The sequence below is a fragment of the Chelonia mydas genome, chromosome 9, assembly GCF_015237465.2.
Source record: "Chelonia mydas isolate rCheMyd1 chromosome 9, rCheMyd1.pri.v2, whole genome shotgun sequence".
Taxonomy (NCBI): Eukaryota; Metazoa; Chordata; order Testudines; family Cheloniidae; genus Chelonia; species Chelonia mydas.
This window is the reverse complement of record NC_057855.1, coordinates 82,790,549-82,802,723: the sequence shown is the minus strand read 5'-3', so window position 1 is coordinate 82,802,723 and position 12,175 is coordinate 82,790,549. Positions and strand designations below refer to the sequence as shown.

Here is a 12,175-nt window from a genome sequence, read left to right as displayed (position 1 = left end):
GCCCTTTGCTGTCCCTTCTAATCTGAATACAGAAAATGTTTGATTGACATCTATGCTTGGTTCACAACCTTGAAGCAATATCTTCTCTGGGGGACTGCAACATTTTCTACAGAATCATTACAATATGTATGTATTTCTCCAGCGATTCTACCTGCAAAAGTAACACTTAATCGTGTGCTGGCATAATTTCTTTGACTTCAATGAAGCAGAGAATTTGGCTTATAAACTTCAGCATGTAATTAGCCACATTAATTAGTAGGACTGGTCGAACATTTCCAAAACACAATTTTGACAGACAAAAAAGAAGACGACATTTCTGTGAAAATGTTATCCTATATTCAGATTGTTATCCTATAATTAGGTTTATTGAATAGATAGGAATACGGAATAGACAAATCATGCAGTGTTCCAGAAGAATGTATTAATTATACTTCTCAATATATTTTGATACTGTGAAATTATCAAATGTATATGCATTGAATGTAAATGTCAACTTGCTGTTTATGGCACAATCAACTCATGTACTGTTGTTTAGGGTAGGGACAATGATCAAGACTGAGCTTGATAAGTTTATGGAGGGAATGGTATGATGTGGCTGCCTACAATGGCATGTAGCTGAACTGTGATTATTAGTAGCAAATATTTCCAGCGGCCAGTGATGGGACACTAGACGGGGAGGGTGCTGAGTTACTACAGAGAATTCTTTCCCCGGTGTCTGGCTGTTGGGTCTTGCCCACATGCTCAGGGTCTTACTGATCACCACATTTGGGGTATGGAAGGAATTTCCTCTCAGGTCACTGAGGGGGATTTTCATCTTCCTCTGCAACATGGGGCACAGGTCACTTTCAGGTTTGAACTAGTGTAAATGGTTGATTCTCTGTAACTTGAAATCTTTAAATCATGATTTGAGGACTTCAGTAACTTCACCAGAGGTCAGGGGTCTATAACAGGAGTGGGTGGGTGAGGTTCTGTGGCCTGCGCTGTTTAGGAGGTCAGACTAGATGATCATGCTGGCTCCTTCCGGCCTTAAGGTGAGAATGAATGATGTCCAGAGTTTGCTTTTTATTCCCCCATTTTTCTTCTTGCTACTTTGCAACTTTTGCAAATTTCCTCAACTTTTCGCTGTAGCCATAGGAAACAGCGGGGAAAAAGAGACAAATGTTCAGATGCCGTTCATTCTGTTGCATTGATTGGTAAAATGAAAAGCAAGGGGGGAAAATGAGAAAACCAACAACCCCCCAGAAACCTTCACATTTCAAACACCAACATTCTAGATAATTTTTTTGTAACAAACTAAAAAGGTTGTTTCATTTGCAAACCTGATGAATGAAAGAGACTTCAAAATTTTCTGCACTTTCCCCGCCCACCAACTCCTCCCCCGCACCAACTCCTCCAGCGTTGTGTGAACTGTTTCATACAGTCATCACCAGCGCAATAGTAGAGGCTGTCAGGAGGAAGTTGAGTGGACACAATCATGTCTCCCACATGTGGCTTGCCATATCCTGCTGCTCCTTAAGCTCAAGAGGCAGGGGTTTGAGCTTTGAAACTGAAGAGCCCCAGTGACAGCCATGGTATCTGAATGTATTTGCAGTAACTGGGCAAGAATCATGTTGAGAGATCTCAGGGGCAGTTAGACCCCATGCTGTCTGAAATGTGCGTCTACCTGCCAAACACCCATTGATGAGGTGAAGCTGCAGTTAGGTTCTAAACCCAAATGAAGATGTGGCCTACCTTGAAGATTTCAAAGCCAATAGGGAAGTTGTCCCCTTTCCCATCTTTCTTGTAAATGCGCTGATCCTGTTGCTGTAGTGAAATCAGCACTTTGTCCTCAGCCTTCTTGACATCGAAGACATACTAGCAAGGGGTAGACAGAACAGAGAACCAGCTGTTTAGGACAACATCTCTGGGATACTGCACACAAGGGCATACTGCAGAGGTACCTGGAAATGGGTTTGTCCCTGGAATGATGGTTCTGCATCCATGATCAATTCCCGACAAGCTGGAGCTGAAAATTAGTTACAATTGTTGGGATTTTGAAACTAATAGTATCAGAGATATTGAAGTCAGTGATTCATTCAATGCATGCTAAAAGAGAATGTCTCCAAGTAGCTATTGAAGTGGCATGACACCAGATGTGCTCTGAAAACAACAGTAAAAAGAAATCTTAAAAAATATAAAGGGGAAAGGAGATAAAGTTAAACAACAAAGTCCGGACTGTGCATTTGCTTTTTTTCTACATGGATCTCCAAGTAGGGCCGATTTACTCCAGGTATTTTCCTTACCGGTGACATGAAAATGACAAATGGGTTGTATTTGATGATGCATAAAGAAAGCATGAAAAGGGTTTTTTGTTCCACACCTCCAGATCCCCAGTTACTTCAGAAATGTCCGTTTTGGTCTTTCCTGGTTTTGCTGAAAATATTTGGAAGACTCAGAGAAATTGACTGAGAGGGTGGTTTGCATCTTTAACTAAGAGATATTTTATCCCAATGGTGTTTAAGGGATTTTAGTTGAGTAGGTTTCAACGAGACCAAACAAAAATCAAAATATTTGTGCAGCCTGTATAAATAGCACTTCCTCTTCTCAATGAATCATGCTTCACTGGTTTTTTAATTATGGTATCACTATCCTACTAGTTCACCAGTGATTCAGAATCTTTCAGAGAAAAGAGGGTAGACAAGACTAGAATTTCTAATATATAAAAGAAGGCCAGAAGAGTGTTTTTTACACCACAAAGAAGCAAACGGGGCCAACCACCAAATTCTTTCCCCCTTCACAGACACCTTTAAGTTCCCTGTTCATTCCTCATACTTGCCACTAATGGGCAAATCTCAGTTGTAGGAAATTGTCAAGGGAAAGAAATGGTGCTATATATGTCAAGATTGGGAAGATTGGATGCTCCCCCTCACCGAGACTATGAAGCAAATGAAAAACAGCATCAAATTGCAATGTGGCCCAACTGTGCAGTGCACTGATCTTGCTTCATGTTTTAAAGAGAACGCTGGAACCTTGTGACCAGTATTGAGGGTAATGTAATCTGTGGTATGTTTAGCTTTCTCCCATCCGATGCTGCTGAAAAGTTTTCCTCACTAGTTCTCCTCGGGGGTGGACACTGGGATTGCCTTTGCTTTCACCGTCTAATCTACCCCCTGCTGGTGATTTCAGATTCCTCGGAGTCACTCTGTCCTGTAGAATGAGGCACCTTCCCTTCTTTCTCCCCTTTACCATCATGCTTTAGGGCAATATCATTTTAACTTTGAGGAAACGTCAATCTCTTGCAGAGGAGGCACAAGGAAAGCTGTCCTGGAGAAAATTAATTCCCTCCCAGGCTCTCGGCCTGTTATTTCTTTCTGGTTTAACTGTTTCTTGTCAGGACTGAGGGGGCTCAAGAATCTCTACCTGAGGAGTGATAAATAGTGAGAACCACTGTTTAGGCTCCAATTTTGTTCTCCTAGTAGCCAATAAAGTAACCAATAAGAGAAATTAGCCCTGGGCATGTGCTGATAGCAGATTATCAAAATGCTTAAATTCTCTTATTTTGCGAGGGAAGTGGATATCTCATAATCCCTCTGTGAAAATATTTGCTTCAGAGGAGGCCGTCAAGGGAATTAGACTGTTCCCTCCGGTGGGTGAGGGTCAGAAATGGTCTCCAGACTGTTATAGTATGTGACATAGGAACAAGGTAATTTAATTTGTCCTTAAGTAAAGGTAAAGATTTCACAGGAATGCTAGTACCAATCTTTGAGACAGGATTTAATAAAAGGAGCTCTTTTCACTGCATCTGATCTATAACATTCTTCTTACATCAGGAACTCTTCTTTTTTGTAGCTGAACACTTAAAAAGTAGACCGACACAAACACTAAGAAAATGTCCAAGATCAGAAAGAGGAACTGCCACCCCTGTGAACTGGACAAATTCACACGAGCGCTGATCCTTTTCAAGGGAGACTGTTTGTGGAAGAGATAGAAGAGAAGCCATTCTTCCCTGCTAGGCACCTAAAGGCAAGGACAAGCGGGGAGTTACAGATGATTCCTAGTCTGAGCAATGAAGATTGCAGCTGTCTGATGCCCTGCTAAGAAAATAGAAGGAATGCTGACAGAAACCACCCAACTAAATGTAGACAAGGAGGCACAAAAACAGTCTCTGCAATTGTAAGTATGGGGAGTTCTGCAAAAAAAACCCAAAAAACAAAGAGGTCAATTTTCAAAGTAATACGTGGAGCACTCAGTGCCCAGCTCCCACTGACAATAATGGGAGTTTTGCATTTGACTCCTCATGCGCTGTGCTGGCAATGTCTGACATGGGGAGAGCAAAGAACCAGCTAACTTTGATAGCTTGAGAGCAATCAGCTAGGACAAGAAAAAGAGAGCCTTGTGAGTAGTGATGGGAGAGTCAACTCTGGGGTTTTATATATCCTTAAGGAACCTAATCAGTGCAAAAGGTTACCCCTTAATCACACTCAGCCAAAGTCTCTACAGGGTTAATACTATTAATAAAATGGATTAGTGCCAACATAAAATTTGGACCAATGTTCCTTTAGGTGTTGGGAGAATGGACATGGATTCAGGGCAATAGGTCACTCACCTCCCTTCATCATCATCCACGAGGGACACCTCCTCCTGCCTTGACCATGTGGGCGAGGCTCAGTATAGCTAAAATGAGTCTTAAATAAATATCTATATACTCTGCAAGGTATTACAGAAGTCACTGAAACATATATGAGTCTTTATCCTGTGACAATGTTTAAACCTAGGTGAGATGTCTGTCTAAAAGTTCTGCTCTAGGAATTATTTTGGGGGAAGTTCATGGCCTGCGTTCTATGGGAGAACACTAGGTGGTCACAGTCCCTTCTGGTCTTGGAATCTATGAAACAACATGCTCCCAGGTGGTCTTTACCTGGAAATGCACAGGCTTCCTGCTCAAGAGTCACCACTGACCCCCAAGGATTGCCTTCTCAATTCAGTGTAAATGAACTCCTACCTGGGGATTCTGTAAGAAGGTGGCTCTGTAATCGAAACACCCTCCGGAGCGGTTTTTCAGTGGTTCCGAATGCTTGGTCCAGGCCCCGTGCACCATTTTCTTCTCCCAGGTTTTGTGGATGCTGAAGTACGAAGTGTTCACAATACGACAGACATCAACATCGGTGAAGTTCTGACACCAGTCATCAAATGTCATCCTGAACCAGGGACACAAGCAAGGCATGATTTGTAAAAAAGGCCTCAAGCTTTCCATAAAAAGGATCATCATGCCCATCTGTGGCAAGACAACACATGGTGCCTTCTAAAGCTCAAGTGGAGGCATCACTCGTCTTTGACCTTAACCCATCTGATCCTAACAACATGGTTATAACCACAGGGCTGGAACTGGCACTGTATGTATGGCATAGGGCAAATGCCATCTCTGTACCTGCTACAAAGGTTCTATCTACAACACAGAAGCAACCATTTCAGGTGACTTTGTTATAGCCTGTTGGTCTCCATACATGGTTACGATGTGGGTCCCTCCTGAAGTGTACTCAGGATTTAAATACAGCCTAGCACTGTCCCTAAACTGGGCTATGGCATGTGACGCAGTTAAAACCCATTTAAGTCTCATCTATGGGAGTGTTTTAACCAAGAAATATTGCTGTAGTTTCAGCGGGGTAGCCGTGTTAGTCTGGGTCAGCGGTTGTGTTTGCTGTAGTTGTGACGTAGTTGCAGATGGTCCTGAAGATTAATATCCAGTAGGGTCAGTCTAGTAATCATGGCTTGGGGTCTCTCCTGACATAGAAGAGACCTGGAACCAAACTCTGCATTTAACCCCTTGTTCCCAGTTCTGACAAAGCTAAGGGTATGCAGTGACACACTGAGCCTTGGGACAGGAGAATGTCTGTCGATAGTGACCCCTTCCCGCTGACTCATCAGGGCTCCAGACAGTCTGTCTGGAATACAGAGTCCCAAATCGGGGAAACAACGACTAGGATCAAAATTAGTTAATTACATCTTTATTTATAGGGATCTCACTTCTACAGTGATGGGTGAATGGGAAATCCATGAGGTAGATACTGTACCAGGCAGATAGTTTTAGATGCAGTTTGGGAGAGTGCCTGATATTTGATAGTTTGCCATGCACAAATCAATTTAGGAAGAAGGGGATTTTCCTAAATACTGAAGGAGCATGGCTCTGAGGTGCCTGTAATGTAAGTACTCATTCAGGCCGAGGTATTTGGTTCCATTGCTTCTTTCGCACGCTTTCCATCCCCACCCCCTGAGAACCTGAAGCAACACCAGTTGCTAATGTCCAATGTCAGTAGCTGCAGGACAGTCCCAGGCCCTCATGCATTCAGAGAAATTATCCTTGCGGGAGGTATAACACCAGGACGAATAATAACTGTTGACTTAGACAGCTCCAGTGGAGGTTCCCCAAGCAACAGAGATATTTTTACTCACCAGAACTCGCCATCATTTTGAACTGTGAGTCCCAAGCTCTTACGCTCTGAGTCGCTCACTTTCTTCCATTCTTCAGACCTGGAAGTAAAAAAGTGCTTTAATACGTGAAATTAAATCTTCTCACTTGGGAAAAAAAAGTCCTTTTATTGTCCCCTCATGTTCAAATACTGTCTGAGCACTGACAAGATGGATCATATATAGGAAAGTTTTGTTGCCTTACACAGAGGCATTTATTAAACCAACACTGACACATGGTTAAAGACAAAATGTTAAACACAGTTACAGAAGCACTTGATTTACTTCACTTGACAGCCTCTCCCTCAGTATAGCTGAGCCATTGGCTTGGAAGGTCAGATTTGGATGAAATTTCCACATGAGATGACTTTATTCCCCAAGGACCCTCAAAATGTACATGAACTGCTCTGGAAACACAGCCTGAATTTCCTCCTGAGCTATTTATCATGCTCTTCACTTGGACGGGAAGGCATTATATAAGGGGTGGCTACACGGACATTTCGTTTGTGGCAAGCTGGGGTGTGACCAACCCCACATTAGCGTGCCTCTGTCTAACTGTTCATGTGCACACTGCTGATTTACATTAACAGTCTGCTAGTGCACTTTGATTTAGTCCTGTTTCAAAGAGGGCTAGATGAAAGTGCTCTAACAAACTGCTAACACCTAGTCCTCTTCGAACCAGGCCTAGATCAAAGCAGATTGGTGAATTGTTAATGTGCATCAGCAGGGTGCACAAACAGCTAGTTTCACATCCCATCTTGCTGCAGTCTAATTGTTCACGTGGACAAGCCCTAAGGGCAAGTCTGCTCTACAAATGTACATCAGCACAGCTGCACCAATGCAGCTGTGCCACGTCTGGTGAAGACACTCTAAGCCGACAGTAGAGAGCTCTCTTGTTGGCTTAATAACGCCACCTCTGCAAGAGGCAGTAGCTATGTCGGCGGGAGACGCTCTCCCTCTGACATAGCGCGGTCTACACAGGGTGTTAAGGTCGGTATAACTATGTCACGCAGGGGTGTGGATTTTTCAGTGGGCCAGCCCCACAGATCTTGCTCATGCCAAACTCTACCGAAGTTAATGGAGTTTTGCCAGAGAAAGGGCTGAGAGTACACTTCAGAATCTGGCCCTCTATCTCTAGTATAAATCAAGACAACTTGTTTCTCTTTGCATCTGGCCAGCTCAGCACTTTGTTTAAACGGGGATAAAGCACCGACTGAAAGTAACAGCCTCTTTGTCAGATAAAAGAGGAAAGACAGGGAAGTTGGTACACTGTTATTAAGGAGCATCATATTATTAAGTGTTGAAAGCATTGACTAAATGCCCTAGAAATGGCCAACTGAAATGTAATGTATTATTTCTTTCTTTTAATGTTTAAGGCCTTGGGTCATGGAACAAACCCAGCAGAACCAGTCACTCTGCTCCTCCTTAACTCGCTGGAAGGGTTTCTGCAGAACTCATGACCCATGTGATGATCCATTACAAAGTCATTTAAGAAATAATACAATTTGCACTTTGATGGCACATTTCATCAGCGCCTCAAGATAGCCTAAGAGGGAGCATTTTTCAGATGGGAAAGTGAGCCACAGAAAGGCTCAGTGGCTTGCCAGGATCATGCAGGGGGTCTGTGACACAGATGAGAACCGACCACCCGTCCTTGACTCATCATCCTTATACTTTAACCACAGACTATGCCGCTTGCCAAAAGAATGCTGCAAGAGGCATGCTGCAGTCCAGAAGGTAAAGTAAGCCACATCTCCCTCATTGCAGCAGGATGTGGTGTTCCATTTGTTCGTAGGCTGCTACGCTTGGGAAGAGATGACAGAACACTCCCAACGTCAAAGAGGCTCTTGTCTTGTGGAATGCCATTGCATTTCATAGAGACACAAGTTGGGTGAGGTGGTATCTTTTATTGGACCAGCTTCTGTTTGCGGAAGGGACAAGCTTCCAAGCTTCACAGAACTCTTCATCGGGTCCGGGGAAGGAAACTCGAAAACTACTTACCTTGTCTCTTGTATCCTGGGACAAACACTGCAAACAACATTGTGTTTCTTAGCATTTAATCACACATCTAACTTCCAGCAGCCACAAATGACAGCTGAATTATTGGAACACAGAAGCCCCCAACACGTACTGGTCACTCCATGCACCGTTCCACTCCTTCTTTCCCCACGGATTCCTCATTCTGATCATGAAGAGCTTTTCTGACTTAAAAGAGAACAGGAGCCTCTCTCCGAGGCGCACCTTCTGAACTGCCGTCACCGAGTAGGCATGGCCTATGATCAGACCCATCTCCGTCTCCACCTCAGTGTCATTGGGGGATGAAGTCTGCAGCACACAGAAAAAATCCCACAAGGAACTAATATGAACTTCAAAATCAATAAGGGCACCTAGCACATACACAGTCAAGAGGTTTATTTTTTTACATACAACTGTGGGTTCCCTTGTAGAAATATAGTAACAGAGGAATTGCCATAATGGATCAAAGTCAACATCCCTCTAGTCCAGTATCAGGCAGCCTAAGGATCCAGGGGACTAGAACCCTGGTCTGGGGAGGTTGGGGCAGCTGATGTTCTCACATCATTACCAGGAGGCCACACAAAGTGAAATCCAGGGTGTACTGTGGAGATTAGGCACCGCAGCATGTACTGCCCAAGGAGTCCAGAGAGACAGCACGCTGTGGCCTTCTGATTGGCCCATGCTCACTATTTAACCTTGGAGGGTGGCCCAGGGAGCTGTTTGGGCAACCATGCAGGCTTCTGGCTTGCTATGATGCCAGACCTCAGCTTGTTTATTGGTCTCTAGTCTCTGACCCCAGCCAGACCCTGACTCTTGCCTAGTAACTACCTCGACTCTGAACCTGGTCTGACTCTTACCCTGGCTCTCACCCATTGATCCCAGTTCTAGTGATTACGCTGGTCCCTGTGTGCTGACTACTGCCGTGTGACAGTCGGTGCATCTCTTGTGTATGCTGATGCTCTCAGATTAGTTTCCTCTGGGGACCTTAACTCAGATTTGAACCCAGGTCTCCAGATGTGACAGGCTGGTAGTGTGTTACCCTGGTGTCCTGCCTGACCTGATCAGCTACTGATCTAAGATGCAGTGAGCTGTAGCTCACGAAAGCTTATGCTCAACTAAATCTGTTAGTCTCTAAGGTGCCACAAGTACTCCTTTTCTTTTTGCGAATACAGACTAACACGGCTGCTACTCTGAACCCTGATCTAAGAATGTTTGACAAATGCTTTTCCTGCACTTGGATTTCTATCTGTTTTATGCAGATGGGGCTGATACAAAGCCCATTGAAACCCATGGAAAAGAGATTCCCGTTTAATAAATGGGTTTTGGATCAGGCCCTTATATTGTTTTTCTTTCACGTTGGGCCAGATCCTGCAGGGCTTACATACTCTCTACACAACCAACACTCCCCTTGGAGCAGCAGGAATGAGTTGTTAGGGTTTGGCTCTTTGCATTTCTCAGTTCTCTTCATGGAACAGAATGACCAGAATCAAATCTCAGCGACGGTACAAGCCTTGGTTCTGGTGGGAAGAGAGGGATGGACTACAGCACTGATAGTGATGTGTGACCATGCCAGACATTCTTACCCATTTCAAATCAGCTGGAAGATTTGAGCAGCTTGGTATATAAATTAGTAAAAAAAGAAGCAACAGAGAAACTTCTCACCACATCTAACTATCAGATCAGGTCTGACTGATGCACTTGAAATTGCAGGACTAATGCCAAGACCACAGTATATTTCAGCAACAACAGCTCACAAAGAATCAGTTCATATGTTATATTGAGAGCCACTGACATTTCCCAGGCCTTCCCCCCCTGCCCCAACACTTTCTTTCATTTGTACTCTTCACAAATAAGAGCACAAGTTTCCATGACAGCAAAGGAGTCTATCACCATTCCTGCTTGTTAAACTGTAGCGTCAGAAGAATCTCCATTAGCGACTGCACTCTTCTTTTCAGCAGGATGGCACCTGGCTTTTTCACTTTCTATTTAAGGTTGTTGTTTTTTTTCTTTTAAATAAGAAATTTAAACTGCCTTCCATTTGAACTGCCAAATGTACAAGCCCTGGGATGTTCTGTAAACAAAGGAGCATGTTGGGTCACTTCTAAATTGGGATGTAAGCCACTTAAGTATTAAATATTCTGCAGTTAGCAAGCACTGTGGTGTGCATAACACACTTATCGGAGCCGAGAGGTAAAATGTTGGTGAGGCAGTTTCACACACCAGGATAAATCAATAAATATAGTGCCTGCATAACAAGGTTGAGAGGCATTTGTGTTTTATTTGATTAATTCAAAGGGCAGAAATAGAACTTCAGGGGAGAATGGAAAGCACTAGCAAGTGCTTAATTTTATTCCAGCCACCTAAACTTTTACCTTTTCCCCAAGCTATTGTTATTAAATAAACAGCCTCAGCATTTTTTAATGATAATTTCAATCACGCCCCTGGTATTTCTGTCCACTGCCATCACATTAAAGCAGGATGCCAGCCTTTGGGGGAAGTTAGTGATAGAGCTTGTCAGACTTTTTTTTTTAATTTTGAGTTTCTGTCAAAAAAACAAAACAAAACACCCCGACTCCCAAAATATTTGGATACTGAAGTGCAGCTGCAGTACTTCATGGGAGTTGTAGTTTGGGAGCCTCATGCTCTCATTCTCCATTCTATAGGCTGGTAGTCCAATCAGGGAGCCATCTCCCAGGCACCATGCTCTCCCCTCTTGGTGAAGGGAGGCAGTGCATTGAAGCAGTGGATGCCGAGTCGTAGTTAGAGCAATGACCTCCACACTTAGTTGACTTGCTTTGCAATCATGGGGGATCTTTCGGTTACCACCAACTTTCTTGCTGCAGAAGTGGGGCAGAGCTGATTGTTCTGGGATCGGCACACAAGTGCCAATGTTAATACACTCATATTTTCAAGGAACAATTTCCAAACAAAGCAGGTAATTGGGAACTCATATTGCAGACTGTAAGTACTAACCAGTTAATCACCACAGTACTTAGGGAGGTAAGTGGTATAATTTCCATTTTGCAAAGAGGGAAACGAAGCTGAGAGGTTAAGTGACTTGACTAAGTCCATAGATGTTAGCCTTGACATTTATAGGTCTCCAGAATTGAAAAGAGAGAGCAGTGCAGCCAGGAGCTTCATAGAACCTTAACTCTGCCCTGTTTGATCTTATGGAATTATCCCCTCTCCCTTTCACACCCTTCCCTGGGGCTCCTGTCCAGAAAATAAGTAAACTCAGTTTCTAAATAATTTTAAAATAAATTCACAGAAAATCCTAAAATGCATGGTGAGCAATTTGTTTTCCCTTCACTTGTGATGTCATCTTCATTTAAGGTGGGATTTTCAATGGCTTTCAGCATTGGTCTAACCCTGCTTCCACTGAAGTCAATGGGAGCTTTAGCATGGGCTTTTGGGGAGCAGAGGTAGGCCAGTGACTAGCACTTTTCACAACCCTGCTGGTAGCTCCTTGGGGCAGGGAGCATGTCTCTTTGCTCTCTTGTAAAGCATCTAGCCCACTTTGGGTGCTATGTAAATATGTATAGGATAGTCCTAGACAGCAAGTATTCACAGTTGTTTTTATTTCACCAGAAGCTTTAGTGAGAAACATGAAGCCCACGTTCCTGCTCTGAACAGCTGGATGAGCTCACCACTTCCATTCAGCTCCGGTACTATATTGACACAAAGATGGCCCTGTCACCACCAGCAGGAAGAAGAA

The 12,175-nt window shown here is 43.6% G+C and overlaps 1 protein-coding gene across 3 annotated transcripts in view; it reads right to left on the bottom strand.

The window, feature by feature from the left end:
- Positions 1-12,175, bottom strand: part of CAPN6 (calpain 6) — an 82,853-nt gene that overhangs the window by 21,215 nt on the left and 49,463 nt on the right. For all 3 annotated transcript variants that reach the window (XR_006283868.1, XM_007060235.4, XM_043522691.1), the window contains exons 6-9: positions 8,576-8,769; positions 6,430-6,507; positions 4,982-5,177; positions 1,732-1,854 (exon numbers count right to left, since the gene is read on the bottom strand). Coding sequence is in view for 2 of the 3 variants with exons in the window: in XM_007060235.4 (XP_007060297.1) it covers positions 1,732-1,854; positions 4,982-5,177; positions 6,430-6,507; positions 8,576-8,769 (591 nt within the window). In the remaining variant the exon portion in view is untranslated. The remainder of the gene's footprint in view (positions 1-1,731; positions 1,855-4,981; positions 5,178-6,429; positions 6,508-8,575; positions 8,770-12,175) is intronic.